This window comes from Ostrea edulis, chromosome 6 (assembly GCF_947568905.1).
Source record: "Ostrea edulis chromosome 6, xbOstEdul1.1, whole genome shotgun sequence".
NCBI classification, from domain to species: domain Eukaryota; kingdom Metazoa; phylum Mollusca; class Bivalvia; order Ostreida; family Ostreidae; genus Ostrea; species Ostrea edulis.
In genome coordinates, this window is record NC_079169.1 from 72,156,823 (window position 1) to 72,177,641 (window position 20,819).

Sequence of the window (20,819 nt, forward strand, 5' to 3'; positions counted from 1 at the left end):
GGTTAACACAGTGGGTAGCAGTGTTATTTGTGGGTAACAGTGTAAGTAGCAGTGCTATTTGTGGTTAGCAGAGTAAGTAGCAGTGTTATTTGTGAGTAGCAGTGTTATTTGTGGTTAACACAGTGAGTAGCAGTGTTATTTGTGGGTAACAGAGTAAGTAGCAGTGTTATTTGTGGTTAGCAGTGTTATTTGTGGTTAGCACAGTGAGTAGCAGTGTTATTTGTGGGTAACACAGTGAGTAGCAGTGCTATTTGTGGTTAGCACAGTGAGTAGCAGTGTTATTTGTGGGTAACACAGTGAGTAGCAGTGTTATTTGTGGGTAACACAGTGAGTAGCAGTGCTATTTGTGGTTAGCACAGTGAGTAGCAGTGTTATTTGTGAGTAGCACAGTGAGTAGCAGTGTTATTTGTGGGTAACACAGTGAGTAGCAGTGCTATTTGTGGTTAACAGAATAAGTAGCAGTGTTATTTGTAGTTAACACAGTGAGTAGCAGTGTTATTTGTGGGTAGCACAGTGAGTAGCAGTGTTATTTGTGGGTAACACAGTGAGTAGCAGTGCTATTTGTGGTTAGCACAGTGAGTAGCAGTGTTATTTGTGGGTAACACAGTGAGTAGCAGTGTTATTTGTGAGTAGCACAGTGAGTAGCAGTGTTATTTGTGGGTAACACAGTGAGTAGCAGTGTTATTTGTGGTTAACACAGTGAGTAGCAGTGTTATTTGTGGGTAACACAGTGAGTAGCAGTGTTATTTGTGAGTAGCACAGTGAGTAGCAGTGCTATTTGTGGTTAGCACAGTGAGTAGCAGTGTTATTTGTGGGTAACACAGTGAGTAGCAGTGCTATTTGTGGGTAGCACAGTGAGTAGCAGTGTTATTTGTGGGTAACACAGTGAGTAGCAGTGTTATTTGTGAGCAACACAGTGAGTAGCAGTGTTATTTGTGAGTAGCACAGTGAGTAGCAGTGTTATTTGTGAGTAGCACAGTGAGTAGCAGTGTTATTTGTGAGTAGCACAGTGAGTAGCAGTGCTATTTGTGAGTAGCACAGTGAGTAGCAGTGTTATTTGTGAGTAGCACAGTGAGTAGCAGTGTTATTTGTGAGTAACACAGTGAGTAGCAGTGTTATTTGTGAGTAACACAGTGAGTAGCAGTGTTATTTGTGAGTAGCACAGTGAGTAGCAGTGTTATTTGTGAGTAGCATAGTGAGTAGCAGTGTTATTTGTGAGTAACACAGTGAGTAGCAGTGTTCTTTGTGAGTAGCACAGTGAGTAGCAATGTTCTTTGTGAGTAGCACAGTGAGTAGCAGTGTTATTTGTGAGTAGCACAGTGAGTAGCAGTGTTCTTTGTGAGTAGCACAGTGAGTAGCAGTGTTATTTGTGAGTAGCACAGTGAGTAGCAGTGTTATTTGTGAGTAGCACAGTGAGTAGCAGTGTTATTTGTGAGTAGCAGTGTTATTTGTGAGTAACACAGTGAGTAGCAGTGTTATTTGTGAGTAGCATAGTGAGTAGCAGTGTTATTTGTGAGTAGCACAGTGAGTAGCAGTGTTATTTGTGAGTAGCACAGTGAGTATCAGTGTTATTTGTGAGTAACAGTGAGTAGCAGTGTTATTTGTGAGTAGCACAGTGAGTAGCAGTGTTATTTGTGAGTAACATAGTGAGTAGCAGTGTTATTTGTGAGTAACACAGTGAGTAGCAGTGCTATTTGTGGTTAACACAGTGAGTAGCAGTGTTATTTGTGAGTAGGACAGTGAGTAGCAGTGTTATTTGTGGGTAGCACAGTGAGTAGCAGTGTTATTTGTGAGTAACACAGTGAGTAGCAGTGTTATTTGTGGTTAGCACAGTGAGTAGCAGTGTTATTTGTGAGTAGCACAGTGAGTAGCAGTGTTATTTGTGGGTAGCACAGTGAGTAGCAGTGTTATTTGTGAGTAACACAGTGAGTAGCAGTGTTATTTGTGGTTAACACAGTGAGTAGCAGTGTTATTTGTGAGTAGCAGTGTTATTTGTGAGTAGCACAGTGAGTATCAGTGTTATTTGTGAGTAACACAGTGAGTAGCAGTGTTATTTGTGAGTAGCACAGTGAGTAGCAGTGTTATTTGTGAGTAACACAGTGAGTAGCAGTGCTATTTGTGGTTAACACTGAGTAGCAGTGTTATTTGTGAGTAGCACAGTGAGTAGCAGTGTTCTTTGTAGATCTACCATATGATAACAAGATCAGAGGATTTTTTCCCCAGATTGTTTTCTTAAAAAATCATTTTCTCTGAAAATTTCTATTTTCCATATAAAAGTTCACATTGATCGCCTATATGTTTTGTGAAGCACTATTTGTTTTGTGAGGTACACGGTAGTCATCTTGATTTATTGATAATGAATTTTGACTTTCTTTAGTTCCTATCCTTATTAATGAGTATTGATGTTTTAGGGAGATCACCCCTCAGCTCTGCATGTATTGTGTCAGGGAATCAACGGACAGAAGTTCATGGATGAGGAAGATGTGTGTAGTACTTGTGGAACTCTGAGAGCTCAGAAAAAATGCTCAGCCTGTAAAATGGTAAAATAAGATCTCTCTCCAATATGTTACATAGTTTTAAAAGCTTACAATGCATATGAATTGCATATATACATTTTATGTGAAGCTTTGTTTCACAAAAGAAATACAATACAATAGTTAGGTATTTCATATATTGGTGTCATATGGTGTGTTTGTACAATGGATTTGATCAGCATAAATAAAATTTGCTTCTTGAAAGCTATTAAAATGAGAATGCAGATCATGTAAAGTTAAACTAACAATTCATGTTTGTCTTCCTTAAATCAGAGTTCTGACATTATACTGTGTGTGTTTCCATTAGACATACATGTATCAGTACTTTTCAGCTTACCTTAGCTGAAGGCTTAAGTTTATAGCTTTTTTGATCTAAATTTGTCCGTTGTCTCATTGATGTTGTCATCATCGTAAACTTTCACATTTTCATCTTCTTCTCCAGAACCACTTGGCCAATTGTAATCAAACTTGGTACAAATCATCCTTTGGTAGAGGGTATTCAGATTTGGATATAGTTTTGTCCTGTCTCTGTCTGTCCGAAACTTTAACCTGGCTCATAACATTTGAATGTTGAATGATGGGGCTTTCATATTTCATATGTGCATTCCTTGTGAGCAGACCATTTTTGGCACTAAAGATTTTAACTTGTGACCTTAACTTTGAAGTTTGACCAACTTTAAAGAAAACCTAAGCTTTTCAATATCTCCTGAACTTTTTGAGGTAGAACTTTCATATTTTGTATATAGATTTTTTATGGCTAAACTTTTCATTTTGTATTATGATCTGTGACCTTGACCATCTCCAGAACAGCATGGTCATGTTAATCTGGTATTGAGGCACCCCTATGTTGTGTGAATTCAAGTTCGGTTATGTCTTGCCCATTTGGGGCTAGGTTGGGGTCACAATACGGGGTCAACATTTTTCATTGTAACAAAGATTGAAACAAAAAATCTTGTAAAAATAATAGCAGTTTAACAACAACATTGCCATGGTGACTTAGGTGAGCGATGTGGTCCATGGGCCTCTTGCTTTTATTTTGTAGGCTTGTTACTGTAACCAGCAATGTCAAAAATTACACTGGAGCACGCATAAAAAGTTCTGCAAAAAGTTAGCAGGTATAGTCATTGTATTAAAAATATTGTACTATATGTGTTGAAGATTGAACTTGACATCTTATTGGGTTGGGGTACTATGCCAGAGGTTCGAAACCCATCAGGACCTTTTTAAATTTTCGTTGTAAATGAATATCAACCGCTGATTGTAGACTTGTATCCATTTATCAGGAGTACCTTTACCTCATTTATCAGGAGTACCTTTACCTCATTTATCAGGAGTACCTTTACCTCATTTTGCTTCATAGAAGTTTATTTTTAACTGTTTTTGCATTTATTTGTGTGTTGTATGGAGTTTGATGTGGGTAAGAACTAGTTGAACATTTGGTGAACTTAGCGGAGGTGTACGTTTTATCTTTATAGAGGAGTATCAAGAGTTGGAAGAAAGGAAGAAAATGGAACAAAAGGAAAAAGAAAGGCAAGAACAGATTCTGAAAGAACAAAAGCAGCAAATGGGAGAAACACAAAGTGATAAACAAGGTGAGACAGAAATGTTGGTAGATTATCTGGCACTGTTACCTGGAAATTGAGAAAAACCATTGTACATGTAAGTTCAGGAAAGTTGATTTCTTGTTTATCCATCAAAAAATCAATGATTAGCTCCTCTGAATCTCTCATCACAGTCATGTGACTTTTGTAGTCAGTGTGTTGCATTGGTTGAATTCAGCTGAGTCCATACCAAGGTTACCAGATCTGTTGGCCTAAAAAATATCAGAAAGTGAACAAACTGGACTGTTTGTTTGGTTTATAACCTCTTGAAAGTAGTTGAAGTGTAAAAAATGATCTAAAGGTGTTTTGCAATAATTTATGGATGAGTTGATGTGGTAAAACTGCCAATCAAATTGTCTTGGTAGAAATTGTGCGTAATACATGTAGGATAAAAGGAAAATACAAAAGTCACTTGTAATATCAATGAAACTCATCTATTTATAAAGGAATATTAAAGAATTAATACGTCTACACCAGAGATCCTCATATTTGATGGGGATCAAAAAGAACTATAATTGTGTTTTGGAACTTTGATAAACGTAAATGATATTACGGGTTTGCAAAGAGAAAATTGGCGAGATGAATTAATTTGTCGTAGTTTAGAAATTGTTACTCCTCATCCTCAGCTAGAGATGGAAAATGTTTTTCTTCAAAAATAATATTCTTTTTACTTTTGATATTTTTGCCAGACGTCACAGAGAACAGAAGTGAGGGAAGCTCGGAGATCAGGAAGGACAACTCTGCAATGGCTGCTGAGCCCTAGACTTCTTCATTCGCCGTGACAAGCAGCATTCCATCCAAAACATTTTACTTTCTATTGTAATGTTGTATTTGTAATTCATAGGCAAAAACGTAAGATGTAGAGTTTCAAAGGGAGATCAAATTGTCACAGTAGATAAAGTGCAGAAATGATATAAAAGTCATTACTGGTCATTTGTCCAGCTTCAGTTTTTGTTTCCTCTGAGTCTTAATTCGAGTGAAAGTATGGTAAGAATACTGTAACTGTATTACATTTGGCTGTGTATTCTATTTAGCGCCTTTGGCGGAACGCAGCCTCTGCTAAATCAAGTACATCGCTAAATGCCATCCGTAAATCTAGATGTTTAAAGTAATTCAGGAATGCGCTAAATCAAATCTACGCTAACTTGTTGAAAAAACGATTTCCACCAAATATCGTACACACCAAATATAATACGTTTACAGTATCAAGTCCTTTAAGTCGGGTATTGGTGCTAGTAATACATGTACAGTGTAAATGTAAGTTGTTAATAATTATTAGGTTGGAGAGAAGGATTTATCTCAAGCTTATATTGTTCATGTTTGTGAAGTTTATGTAAGTTAAAAGAATTCTATTTGTAGTGTATTGATGTACTGTAAGCATTGAAACTTCTGATATATGCGTACATCTGTACATACCACATTCTTCTTAGTAGCTTCAAGGTCAATATTGAATTGTAGTAATAATATTTAATAGAGAAATGATAAATACATTGATGTGTTAAATAGATTGTGTCTTTCATTCAACATCCCATTGTCAAGTTACATAATAGTGAAGTTTTATTTTTGTAATATTTTTTATTTATTAGAGATATACTGAAATTTGAAGGTGAATTAATCGTGAACTTAGCTTGTGACTCGAGGATATGTTACAAATATGATATACCATATTCATCTTAACGAGTGACCCCTACCCCTATAAGCACCCTTGGGACTTTTTTTCATCTCTCAACAATTAAAAGTCCCTCCCCCCTTTAAATACAGTACAACTTACCTTATACCGGTAATACCTGCCATATCATAGTGTATTTACTACCTGTGGTTTTGATGATATGAAATAATAAATCAATCAATAAGACCCAAGTGGATTAATACTGTAGATTACTTATTTTACGTGAGTACTTAATATGGTGAAATGACTTGTATGCATCGAATCGCGTTAACACAAATTCGCGAGTTGTTTGTGACTTAAAAGTTCTTACATGTATTTCAGCAACAGAAAATTAAAAGCAAGAAATTTTAATTCGTGAGCGATACCGCTCACATAATTACACAATAATGAATTCCTCGCGTATATTTGAGAATCTACAGTACAACAATAACTCACCTAGAATTTGATACAGTGTATCTATTTAAACATTTCTTCAAGTCAAAATTTCAAAACAAAGGACTAAGTAACGACCCCCTTTTCTAATTGCCCAGGGTGTTCAGTATAATGAATAAGATTTAGGTCGCAGGAAAGATAGAGGGGTTGCAGGAAAGGTAGAGGGATTGTAGAAGTGATCATTATTAGCTATTATACTACTTTTTGTTTTAAAGTTGGTTGAATACTTTGCCTATGCTTGCAACTAGTATTTGTCATAAATTTGACTCAAAGCATTGTCTCACATTGAAGTGCAGATGACTTTATCTCATAGAATATGAATGTGCATACACATCTGACTTGCAATAACTAAAACACTAGTCTTGGGGCCACCCCAGTCATCGTTTGGCAATGTATACATCTTTTTGAAAACAACCTAAGATTTTGTAGCCATTGAAAAGAAGTTATCTCAAGGATTACATGTAAAACCTATTCAAATTTATTGCAGAGACTTGCAATTGGTAGCATACTGAAGATTGTCTAGCTTAAAAGGAAGTTTATGGTGAAATATTAGTAACTGTCTGAGTCATCTTATACGATTGTTTTGTGTTTATTTCGGGTGTAATCTGTGACAGTAGTATTACATTACACATTGTATTACTTCCTTTATCATTGTTGTCAATACTTTATTGTGTATTTTGCAATAAATTTGATAAAAATCAATGGGGAAATTTTTAAAAAAAATCAGAATTGTATAATTAAACAAGAGGCCCACGGGTCACATCACTCACCTGAGTCACCTTGGCCCATATTTCGAGACTTTCCATATATATATTTGCATGTAAAACCTTAGTCCCTGTTGTGACCCCAACCTACCCCTGGAGGCCATGATTTTTAAACTTGAATCTGCACTATGTCAGAAAGCTTTCATGTAAATGTCAACTTCTTTGGCCCAATGGTTCTTGAGAAGACATTTTGAAAGATTTTCCCTATATATTTGTATGTAAAACTTTCATCCCCTATTGTGACCCCAACCTACACCCGGGGGCCATACTTTGAACAAACTTGAATCTGCACTATGTCAGGAAGCTTTCATGTAAATCTCAGCTCTTCTAGCTCATTGGTTCTTTAGAAGATTTTTAAAGATTTTCCCTATATATTTGTATGTAAAACTTTGATCCCCTATTGTGGCCCCAACCTAACCCCGGGGGACATGATTTGAACAAAATTAAATCTACACTATGTTGGGAAGCTTTCATGTAAATTTCAGCTTTTCTGGCTCAGTGGTTCTTGAGAAGATTTTTAAAGATTTTCCCTATATATTTGTATGTAAAACTTAGATCCCCTATTGTGGCCTTATAATAACCCCCCCCCCCCCCCCCCCCCCCGTGGTGGTGGGGGGAGGGGGGGGGGGCATGATTTTAACAAACTTGAATCTGCATTATGTCAGGACGCTTTCATGTAAATATCAGTATGACAGACTGATTGGGAGGTATGGTTATCTGTATGACAGACTGATTGGGAGGTATAGTTATCAGTATGACACAGACTGACTGGGAGGTACGGTTATCTGTATGAAACAGACTGACTGGGAGGTGTGGTTATCTGTATGACAGATTGACTGGGAGGTGTGGTTATGAGTATGACACAGTCTGACTGGGAGGTATGGTTATGAGTATGACACAGACTGACTGAAAGGTATGGTTATGAGTATGACACAGACTGACTGGGAGGTACGGTTATCTGTATGAAACAGACTGACTGGGAGGTATAGTTATCAGTATGACAGACTGACTGGGAGGTGTGGTTATCAGTATGACAGATTGACTGGGAGGTGTGGTTATCTGTATGACACAGACTGACTGGGAGGTTTAGTTATCAGTATGACAGATTGACTGGGAGGTATGGTTATCAGTATGACACAGACTGACTGGGAGGTTTAGTTATCAGTATGACACAGACTGACTGGGAGGTATGGTTATCAGTATGACAGACTGACTGGGAGGTATGGTTATCTGTATGACAGACTGATTGAGAGGTGTGGCTATCAGTATGACAGACTAACTGGGAGGTATGGTTATCTGTATGACAGACTGATTGGGAGGTGTGGCTATCTGTATGACACAGACTGACTGGGAGGTATGGTTATGAGTATGACACAGACTGACTGGGAGGTGTGGTTGTCTGTATGACAGACTGATTGGGAGGTGTGGTTATCTGTATGAAAGACTGAATGGGGGGTATGGTTATCAGTATGACAGACTGACTGGGAGGTATGGTTATCTGTATGACAGACTGACTGGGAGGTGTGGTTATCAGTATGACACAGACTGACCGGGAGGTATGGTTATCAGTATGACAGAGACTGATTGGGAGGTGTGGTTATCAGTATGACACAGACTGACCGGGAGGTATGGTTATCTGTATGACAGAGACTGATTGGGAGGTATGGTTATCTGTATGACAGACTGACTGGGGGGTATGGTTATCAGTATGACAGAGACTGACTGACAGGTGTGGTTATGAGTATGACACAGACTGACTGCGAGGTATGGTTATGAGTATGACAAAGACTGACTGGGAGGTATGGTTATCTGTATGACAGACTGATTGGGAGGTGTGGTTATCTGTATGAAAGACTGACTGGGAGGTATGGTTATGAGTATGACACAGACTGACTGGGAGGTATGGTTATGAGTATGACACAGACTGACTGGGAGGTATGGTTATCAGTATGACAGACTGACTGGGAGGTGTGGTTATCAGTATGACAGAGTGACTGGGAGGTATGGTTATCTGTATGACAGATTGACTGGGAGGTGTGGTTATCAGTATGAAAGACTGACTGGGAGGTATGGTTATCAGTATGACACAGACTGACCGGGAGGTTTGGTTATCAGTATGACAGAGACTGATTGGGAGGTGTGGTTATCAGTATGACACAGACTGAACGGGAGGTATGGTTATCTGTATGACAGAGACTGATTGGGAGGTATGGTTATCTGTATGACAGACTGACTGGGGGGTATGGTTATCAGTTTGACAGAAACTGACTGGGAGGTGTGGTTATGAGTATGACACAGACTGACTGGGAGGTGTGGTTATCTGTATGACACAGACTGACTGGGAGGTTTAGTTATCAGTATGACAGATTGACTGGGAGGTATGGTTATCAGTATCACACAGACTGACTGGGAGGTTTAGTTATCAGTATGACACAGACTGACTGGGAGGTATGGTTATCTGTATGACACAGACTGACTGGGAGGTGTGGTTATTAGTGTGAAAGACTGACTGGGAGGTATGGTTATCAGTATGACACAGACTGACAGGGAGGTGTGGTTATCAGTATGACAGACTGACTGGGAGGTATGGTTACCAGTATGACACAGACTGACTGGGAGGTGTGGTTATCAGTATGACAGACTGATTGGGAGGTGTGGTTATCTGTATGAAAGACTGACTGGGAGGTGTGGTTATCTGTATGAAAGACTGACTGGGAGGTTTAGTTATCAGTATGACAGATTGACTGGGAGGTATGGTTATCAGTATGACACAGACTGACTGGGAGGTTTAGTTATCAGTATGACACAGACTGACTGGGAGGTATGGTTATCTGTATGACACAGACTGACTGGGAGGTGTGGTTATTAGTGTGAAAGACTGACTGGGAGGTATGGTTATCAGTATGACACAGACTGACTGGAAGGTATGGTTATCAGTATGACACAGACTGACTGGGAGGTATGGTTATCAGTATGACAGACTGACTGGGAGGTATGGTTATCAGTATGACACAGACTGATTGGGAGGTGTGGTTATCTGTATGAAAGACTGACTGGGAGGTGTGGTTATCTGTATGACAGACTGACTGGGAGGTATGGTTATCTGAATGACACAGACTGACTGGGAGGTATGGTTATCAGTATGAAAGACTGACTGGGAGGTGTGGTTATCAGTATGACACAGACTGACCGGGAGGTATGGTTATGAGTATGACACAGACTGACTGGGAGGTATGGTTATCTGTATGACAGACTGACTGGGGGGTATTGTTATCAGTATGACAGACTGACTGGGAGGTATGGTTATGAGTATGACACAGACTGACTGGTAGGTATGGTTATCAGTATGACACAGACTGACTGGGAGGTATGGTTATCTGTATGACAGACTGACTGGGAGGTGTGATTATCAGTATGACAGACTGAATGGGAGGTATGGTTATCTGTATGACAGACTGATTGGGAGGTGTGGCTATCAGTATGACAGACTGACTGGGAGGTATGGTTATCTGTATGACAGACTGATTGGGAGGTGTGGCTATCTGTATGACACAGACTGACTGGGAGGTATGGTTATGAGTATGACACAGACTGACTGGGAGGTGTGGTTATCTGTATGACAGACTGACTGGGAGGCGTGGTTATCAGTATGACAGACTGACTGGGAGGTATGGTTATCTGTATGACAGACTGACTGGGAGGTGTGGTTATCTGTATCACAGATTGACTGGGAGGTGTGGTTATCTGTATGACAGACTGACTGGGAGGTATGGTTATCTGTATGAAAGACTGACTGGGGGGTATGGTTATCTGTATGACAGACTGATTGGGAGGTGTGGTTATCAGTATGACAGACTGACTGGGAGGTATGGTTATCTGTATGACAGACTGATTGGAAGGTGTGGTTATCTGTATGAAAGACTGACTGGGGGTATGGTTATCAGTATGACAGACTGACTGGAAGGTATGGTTATGAGTATGACACAGACTGACTGGGAGGTATGGTTATCAGTATGACAGACTGATTGGGAGGTGTGGTTATCAGTATGACAGACTGACTGGGAGGTATGGTTATCTGTATGACAGACTGATTGGGAGGTGTGGCTATCAGTATGACAGACTGACTGGGAGGTATGGTTATCTGTATGACAGACTGATTGGGAGGTGTGGCTATCTGTATGACACAGACTGACTGGGAGGTATGGTTATGAGTATGACACAGATTGACTGGGAGGTATGGTTATCTGTATGACAGACTGACTGGGAGGCGTGGTTATCAGTATGACAGAGACTGACAGGGAGGTGTGGTTATGAGTATGACACAGACTGACTGGGAGGTATGGTTATGAGTATGACACAGACTGACCGTGAGGTATTGTTATCTATATGACAGACTGACTGGGAGGTGTGGTTATCTGTATGACAGATTGACTGGGGGGTATGGTTATCTGTATGACAGACTGATTGGGAGGTGTGGCTATCTGTATGACACAGACTGACTGGGAGGTATGGTTATGAGTATGACACAGACTGACTGGGAGGTATGGTTATCTGTATGACAGACTGACTGGGAGGTTTAGTTATCAGTATGACACAGACTGACTGAGAGGTATGGTTATCTGTATGACACAGACTGACTGGGAGGTGTGGTTATTAGTGTGAAAGACTGACTGGGAGGTATGGTTATCAGTATGACACAGACTGACAGGGAGGTGTGGTTATCAGTATGACAGACTGACTGGGAGGTATGGTTACCAGTATGACACAGACTGACTGGGAGGTGTGGTTATCAGGATGACAGACTGATTGGGAGGTGTGGTTATCTGTATGAAAGACTGACTGGGAGGTGTGGTTATCTGTATGACAGACTGACTGGGAGGTATGGTTATCTGTATGAAACAGACTGACTGGGAGGTGTGGTTATCAGTATGAAAGACTGACTGGGAGATGTGGTTATCAGCATGACACAGACTGACCGGGAGGTATGGTTATCAGTACGACAGAGACTGATTGGGAGGTGTGGTTATCAGTATGACACAGACAGACCGGGAGGTATGGTTATCTGTATGAAAGAGACTGATTGGGAGGTATGGTTATCTGTATGACAGACTTATTGGGAGGTGTGGTTATCTGTTTGAAAGACTGACTGGGGGGTATGGTTATTAGTATGACAGACTGACTGGGAGGTATGGTTATGAGTATGACACAGACTGACTGGGAGGTATGGTTATGAGTATGACACAGACTGACTGGGAGGTATGGTTATCAGTATGACAGACTGACTGGGAGGTGTGGTTATCAGTATGACAGACTGACTGGGAGGTATGGTTATCTGTATGACAGACTGATTGGGAGGTGTGGCTATCAGTATGACAGACTGACTGGGAGGTATGGTTATCTGTATGACAGACTGATTGGGAGGTGTGGCTATCTGTATGACTCAGACTGACTGGGAGGTTTAGTTATCAGTATGACACAGACTGACTGGGAGGTATGGTTATCTGTATGACACAGACTGACTGGGAGGTGTGGTTATTAGTGTGAAAGACTGACTGGGAGGTATGGTTATCAGTATGACACAGACTGACTGGAAGGTATGGTTATCAGTATGACACAGACTGACTGGGAGGTATGGTTATCAGTATGACAGACTGACTGGGAGGTATGGTTATCAGTATGACACAGACTGATTGGGAGGTGTGGTTATCTGTATGAAAGACTGACTGGGAGGTGTGGTTATCTGTATGACAGACTGACTGGGAGGTATGGTTATCTGTATGACACAGACTGACTGGGAGGTATGGTTATCAGTATGAAAGACTGACTGGGAGGTGTGGTTATCAGTATGACAGACTGACTGGGAGGTGTGGTTATCTGTATGACAGACTGACTGGGAGGTATGGTTATCTGTATGAAAGACTGACTGGGGGGTATGGTTGTCTGTATGACAGACTGATTGGGAGGTGTGGTTATCAGTATGACAGACTGACTGGGAGGTATGGTTATCTGTATGACAGACTGATTGGGAGGTGTGGTTATCTGTATGAAAGACTGACTGGGGGTATGGTTATCAGTATGACAGATTGACTGGAAGGTATGGTTATGAGTTTGACACAGACTGACTGGGAGGTATGGTCATCAGTATGACAGACTGATTGGGAGGTGTGGTTATCAGTATGACAGACTGACTGGGAGGTATGGTTATCTGTATGACAGACTGATTGGGAGGTGTGGCTATCAGTATGACAGACTGACTGGGAGGTATGGTTATCTGTATGACAGACTGATTGGGAGGTTTGGCTATCTGTATGACACAGACTGACTGGGAGGTATGGTTATGAGTATGACACAGACTGACTGGGAGGTGTGGTTATCTGTATGACAGACTGACTGGGAGGCGTGGTTATCAGTATGACAGACTGACTGGGAGGTATGGTTATCTGTATGACAGACTGACTGGGAGGTGTGGTTATCTGTATGACAGATTGACTGGGAGGTGTGGTTATCTGTATGACAGACTGACTGGGAGATATGGTTATCTGTATGAAAGACTGACTGGAGGGTATGGTTATCTGTATGACAGACTGATTGGGAGGTGTGGTTATCTGTATGAAAGACTGACTGGGGGTATGGTTATCAGTATGACAGACTGACTGGAAGGTATGGTTATGAGTATTACATAGACTGACTGGGAGGTTTGGTTATCAGTATGACAGACTGATTGGGAGGTGTGGTTATCAGTATGACAAACTGACTGGGAGGTATGGTTATCTGTATGACAGACTGATTGGAAGGTGTGGCTATCAGTATGACAGACTGACTGGGAGGTATGGTTATCTGTATGACAGACTGATTGGGAGGTATGGTTATCAGTATGACACAGACTGACTGGGAGGTATGGTTATGAGTATGACACAGACTGACTGGGAGGTGTGGTTTTCTGTATGACAGACTGACTGGGAGGCGTGGTTATCAGTATGACAGACTGACTGGGAGGTATGGTTGTCTGTATGACAGACTGACTGGGAGGTGTGGTTATCTGTATGACAGATTGACTGGGAGGTGTGGTTATCAGTATGAAAGACTGACTGGGAGGTGTGGTTATCAGTATGACACAGACTGACCGGGAGGTATGGTTATCAGTATGACAGAGACTGATTGGGAGGTGTGGTTATCAGTATGACACAGACTGACCGGGAGGTATGGTTATCTGTATGACAGAGACTGATTGGGAGGTATGGTTATCTGTATGACAGACTGACTGGGGTGTGTGGTTATCAGTATGACAGAGACTGACTGGGAGGTGTGGTTATGAGTATGACACAGACTGACTGGGAGGTATGGTTATCAGTATGACAGACTGATTGGGAGGTGTGGTTATCAGTATGACAGAGACTGACTGGGAGGTGTGGTTATGAGTATGACACAGACTGACTGGGAGGTATGGTTATGAGTATGACACAGACTGACTGGGAGGTATGGTTATCTGTATGAAAGAGACTGACTGGGAGGTGTGGTTATCAGTATGACAGATTGACTGGGAGGTGTGGTTATCTGTATGACAGAGACTGACTGGGAGGTTTAGTTATCAGTATGACAGATTGACTGGGAGGTATGGTTATCAGTATGACACAGACTGACTGGGAGGTTTAGTTATCAGTATGACACAGACTGACTGGGAGGTATGGTTATCTGTATGACACAGACTGACTGGGAGGTGTGGTTATTAGTGTGAAAGACTGACTGGGAGGTTTGGTTATCAGTATGACACAGACTGACTGGAAGGTATGGTTATCAGTATGACACAGACTGACTGGGAGGTATTGTTATCAGTATGACAGACTGACTGGGAGGTATGGTTATCAGTATGACACAGACTGATTGGGAGGTGTGGTTATCTGTATGAAAGACTGACTGGGAGGTGTGGTTATCTGTATGACAGACTGACTGGGAGGTATGGTTATCTGTATGACACAGACTGACTGGGAGGTATGGTTATCAGTATGAAAGACTGACTGGGAGGTGTGGTTATCAGTATGACAGACTGACTGGGAGGTGTGGTTATCTGTATGACAGACTGACTGGGAGGTATGGTTATCAGTATGACACAGACTGACTGGGAGGTATGGTTATCTGTATGACACAGATTGACTGGGAGGTGTGGTTATCAGTACGACAGAGACTGACTGGGAGGTATGGTTATTAGTATAACACAGACTGACTCGGACGTATAATTATCTGTATGACACACTGATTACGTTTTTATTTGTATTTGTCTTTGAAGTATTCGTGTTTCAATACAGGGAAGATTGATTTTCTGCAATGCGTTTCAGTACTGTAAGGCTAATTTAAGAATTTTATTACAGTTTTGACTAATGGTAGACTGTTGTGATACGCCCCTTTTCTAACTAATCCTGATTCTGAACAACAAAAAGTAATTCCGTGCCGTCGCCAAAAGTTCTATTTACTTCAACGGGAAGATTACTTTGGTTATTCCCTTTTACCATATTAGTTGTGTCACTCAACGAATAAATGCTGGCACTCGTTTTCACCAGCTTATTTCAAGTTCTTCCTTATTCTCCACTGCTCCGGCACACTTCGCTCTCACCTGCTTGTCCAATATCATAGAGGCACTTGAACTTTAATTATAGTGTACATAGACCATAAAATCTCATGTTTAATTTGACATTTCCTATATTTGTAAAATTGTTCTGGTTTGTGAAGTTGTTTTCTGAGTGCTTCTATTCGCTCCGCGTTGTTCACTTTCTATTACAATCAATTTTTTTTATGCCATCTACTAACGTGTACTGACCGAATTAAAGAGAGATGTCCGTATTGCCACAACAACCATGTTGTGAAATGTAGAATATATGCTAAATTGAAATCGAACATCGGATAAAATAAGATTGATTGTATACGGAGTTTTTGAATGTATGAAACAAATTTTAGTAATTCAATTCATTAACACTAACATTGTAGATCTCTGGTCTGTCCCAATATTTTCTCAGAGAGCTATAGTTCTGCATTACGGTCTAAATCAGAGGATGACTGGGCTCTCTACAGAGCAAGCAAAAACCGTGTCACTTAAGATCAGAGAAGCGAAACGGGGCTTTGTGGAGGAGACAGTTGATCAATGTACCACTCGACCAAAGGATATGTGGTCCAGATTGAAAACATTTTTACCATCGAGGCAGAATGTACACATTTGCAAACTGACAACGGTACCATGACCTCTTTTGAATCAATGGCTAACTGTTTTAATGATTTCTTTTGTAATGTAGGTCATGAAATAGGAAAGCATTTTGATTCTTCTTTACCGGATGTGGAACATCTAAAACCGCCAGGTTCATTTAAAATTCCAGAAATTACAATTGAATTTATTGCAAATGAAATGATCAAAATGGCATCTTCGAAAGCCACAGGTATTGATGGTTTGTCTGTAAAACTCTTAAAGTTGTCATTTAATCATATTGGTGATATTTTGCATTTTATTTTTAACAAATCCATATCCTCATGCACATTTGTGGATGCTTGGAAAAGAGCTAGGATAGTCCCATTGTATAAAGCAGGTGATGAGCATTTGGTAAATAATTACAGACCAGTTTCTATTTTACCAGTTGTCAGTAAGATTATTGAACTACATGTCTTCAATTCCTTTTATGAATATTTATCCACAAAGAAATTAATTACAGAGAGTCAATCTGGATTTAGGCCAAGTCATTCATGTGAGACAGCGTTGAAAGGTCGTACTGATAAATGGTTAAAAAACATGGACGATGGAAGGCTTACAGGGGTTCTGTTTATTGACTTGCGTAAGGCCTTTGATACAGTCAACCATGAAGTACTTTTGCATAAACTTATGTCTTTTGGAATTTGTCACAATACTTTTAAATGGTTTCAATCATATCTTACAAATCGTAAGCAATGTGTCAGTTGGAGAGGTGTGTTATCTAGAGAAAAAAGTATATCCTTAGGAGTTCCTCAGGGGTCAATTTTAGGACCATTATTTTTTATTTTGTACATTAACGATTACCCAACATGTCTTAAACACTCTTCAGTTACAATGTATGCAGACGACACTTCACAGAATGTGAGTGATAAATCTGTTGATGTAATTGAATCAAAATTGCAATAGGACTTTAGGTTGGGTGCAGAATGGATGCTTAAAAATAAACTCAGTAGAAATCTTCAAAAAACACAATGTATGCTTATTGGCACGTCTCAAAGGTTACGGAAATGTCGAATGTTAAATATAGATTTTAATGGTGTACAAATTGAATTTGTGAAGCAGGCTAAACTATTAGGTGTTTATATAGACAATACTTTATCATGGGATGAACACTTGGAGTTTATTTCAAAGAAAATTGTAAGAAAACTTGCTGTACTTAAGAGAGTGAGTTATTTTATGCCACCAAATGCACTTATCAAGGTTTTTAATAATATTGTTTTCCCATATTTTACTTACTGCTGTACTGTCTGGTATACCGTACAAAATCAACTATATTTAGAAAAAAATTTCAAGCTGCAAAAGAGGGCAGCAAGAATATTTTTAAATATTCGATATATCAGTACTTCTTCTGGCTTTTTATTTTCTTGTTTTAACTGGATGCCAATTAAGGATTATTCTATGTTTAGAAAGGTTGTCTTTCTGTTCAAAGTTTTAAATAATCAAATGTCAAATTACCTAAACGTGTTTAAATATACAAGAGATGTGAGTTGCCGCCAAACCAGGTCGAATGACTATATGTCTAATTAATTATATTTACCAAGAGCTAAAACTGAAAATTTTAAACGTTCATACAGCTACTCTTCTGCATTCCTTTGGAACAAACGGTCTCAAAATGTTCGAAGCTCTGGTTCGGTTGGCATTTTTAAAGCTATGTATTTGATGGAATATTTTCATAGAAGTAGCACTTAAACATCGTGCTTTACTCTTTTTGTTCAGGTGTGCCAAATGTAGTTGTGATATGGCACTGTGTGTGAGTGTGTCTTATGCTATTTTTTCTTCTTTCCTTTTATGTCATGTATTCATATTTAGGTAATCATTTTATCACTAATTAGGTGTGTCTTATGCTATATTTTTTCCATATTCCTTTTATATCGTATTCATGTCGAGATACTAATTTTAGATGTTAATTTTATGTTTGTGTATGTGTTTTAATGCAGGACCACAATGCAAACTAACTATATGCTAATTTGTGTAATCCTGGATAAATAAAGGCTATTATTATTATCTACATGTTGGTATACAGTCCAAGATATGACAAACAGCAGAAAACTTAATAATGGCATAACTCAAGTAAGATAAAGTCACTCGATTCTTCAAAGCCCATTAGTTTGATTCTGGACATAAAACACCCATCTAGTGTTGTAATCTCACGAGTTTTAATACTTTCTTTAATGGGATCAGTACCATAGTACAACTCATCAATAAAAATATCATAAGAATACTCATATCGAAGTTGATCATAAACAGGACAGTAAAGGGACTGTAAAATGTTTTTCATTTTCAACAAACATGTTCGTTTTCTCTCGTATTTCATAACATAAATAGTACTGCGGATAAAAATCTAGTTTAGCACTATGATCCATATGGTATGATTGGTACAAGTATTGATTGATATCAAGTGAAACTTGGAGAGAGATTATTATAACCAAGTATATTTGATTTGAGTGCATATTATGACCTTTTAGCATGTTCTGAAAGTTGTTCAGAAGCAAACCTCAGTTTTCCATTTGATGTAAACACTAGTCCGAGGCAGTTATAGATACAATATTGTGTTTACAATAAAAAAACATAGATATCTTTCATTGTTGTTTTTCTAGAGACAATTTAAAGAAAATTACAAAATTTCACTAAGACGTTCACCGATGTTGGAATCCAGATGGAGATTTAAAAAAGTGATTAAAAGGCATTGGGTCTAAATATACTGGTCAAGTATTTGAACTATTCGGGTAATCTAAAAAGTCATCAATGTATATTTACATTACCATAGTTTTTGCCTTCGATATCTTTACACATTAATGAGAGCGATTTCCGCATGAATGCGATGCAGTTGAGAACAATGCGCGTGTGAATCTATCAAGATGATAGATATAGCACGACTATTTTAATGGCTGCGAATTCCGACAGAAATGAAAGTAGAATGTAAAATATAAAATGAATTTCATCTTTGAAAATACGTGAGGGTTATGAAGTACAATGCTTCAAGTCGACATAAAGCGTCGCAGTCCATACTTTCATGTATTTTCAAAAATGAAATGTATTTCATAGATAAGTTGAACAGTGTAGGACTCAAGTTATCCCCTTGTCTAACCTCTCGATTTGCTAAGAATGGAGTACTCATAATATTGTTGTTTTTACAGGAAGATAAAGGTTTGTAGTGCATGTATGAAATATTCCCCTAAGATATTTCTTATATATTTTGTATATATTGACACAGATGGAAATGTTTGCGAAAAATCAATACAACATATCAAAGTTTGTTTCCTTTTACACAAGTACTTATTGACTAAAGTTTTGAGAAATTTTATCTGTAGTTCTATGGTTTTTCTTGAATCCTGATGGATACTTACTAAATCATTAGATCCTAGATACATGTTATCTAAGCGTTGTTGTAACAAACTCGAGACAGGTTTTAATCCGTAGACCGTAGTTGTTTGTGCCATTAAGATATTTTGTAGAATGACAGGGTCATCGATAAATTCAAGCATTTCAGGCATTGTTCTATTATTAAGGACTACATCAAAAATTGTGGTTAATGTCGGAAATATAATACATGTATTACCACCTATTTTGATACATTTATTAAGAAACAAGTCATTTATTGCAGATTTTTGTTTTTAATTTTCAGCTTACAAATACCATGTCTAGTTTCATTTATAGTAAAGGAATAGATAGATCGTCTGAAGGGTTATTTTGCTGTAGGCATTGATGACTATAATTAGGTCATATCTGTCCTCTAAAAGGTTACGCTTATCTAGCAGAGATATGTAGTGGCTAACAAATACCAAAGAATATCCCGATTAAACAGGTAATTTTACAATGATTTGATAATTCTGTAGTTGACATAATATTATATATTGTTTGATATTATGAAAAAGTTTATCTGATATCAACATAAAGTCAACAGTACATGAACCATTTGAATAAAAAAATAAAATAACGAGTCTCCAAGAAATCTTCCATTTAACAGAGTCAGACTAAGACTTTTACAGATGTCTGTAAGTAGGTGTCTGTCTAGAAGAGATCTGTTGTTAAGGTGATATCTATGTTCAGATACATCTGCTTCATATACTCTGGTAGTGGGCACTCTTGCAAAATGTCTGTTGTACATATTTATTACCATGATCTATAAAATCATGGAGTCTCTCTTCTCTCGAGTTGAAGTCTCCACGGCTAAGGATATCACCATTTTCTCTGAATGTATCATTTTCTAGATTGTAGAAAATAGAGTCAGAGTTGCGTTTTTCCATATAGTTTTAAATATATAACAAAAACATATAACCAGGTGAGTTTTTTTTTCGCTTCGAACGATACACTATATAACATTTTCGTAAATTTTTAAAAACGGATTAGTGGAATTTGTGTAAAGTAGGCTTAATAAAGATGATTCTTCCACCAGGTGTCTTCCTCTATTGTTGTTTTGGTGGACCGGAATATATGGTGGTGAATATCCTGGTTATGTTTCTGCATTTTGGGGATTTGATTTAACCATATACACCGTGTGATATCAAAAAGCACATCTACATATCATTAATAAATTATAGGTTTTGGTTTTGGAAAATTCTTCCATCGTGCAAGGTTATTGAACACGTT

The 20,819-nt window shown here is 38.8% G+C and overlaps 1 protein-coding gene across 1 annotated transcript in view; it reads left to right on the forward strand.

Annotated features, from left to right (window-relative positions):
* Positions 1-6,938, forward strand: part of LOC125647941 (ankyrin repeat and MYND domain-containing protein 2-like) — a 19,249-nt gene extending 12,311 nt beyond the window's left edge. Inside the window, exons 9-12 of the mRNA XM_048874814.2 lie at positions 2,412-2,540; positions 3,577-3,649; positions 4,010-4,126; positions 4,825-6,938. Of these exons, the coding sequence (XP_048730771.1) occupies positions 2,412-2,540; positions 3,577-3,649; positions 4,010-4,126; positions 4,825-4,898 (393 nt within the window). The 3' untranslated portion in view covers positions 4,899-6,938. The remainder of the gene's footprint in view (positions 1-2,411; positions 2,541-3,576; positions 3,650-4,009; positions 4,127-4,824) is intronic.
* The last annotated feature ends 13,881 nt before the right edge of the window (positions 6,939-20,819 follow it).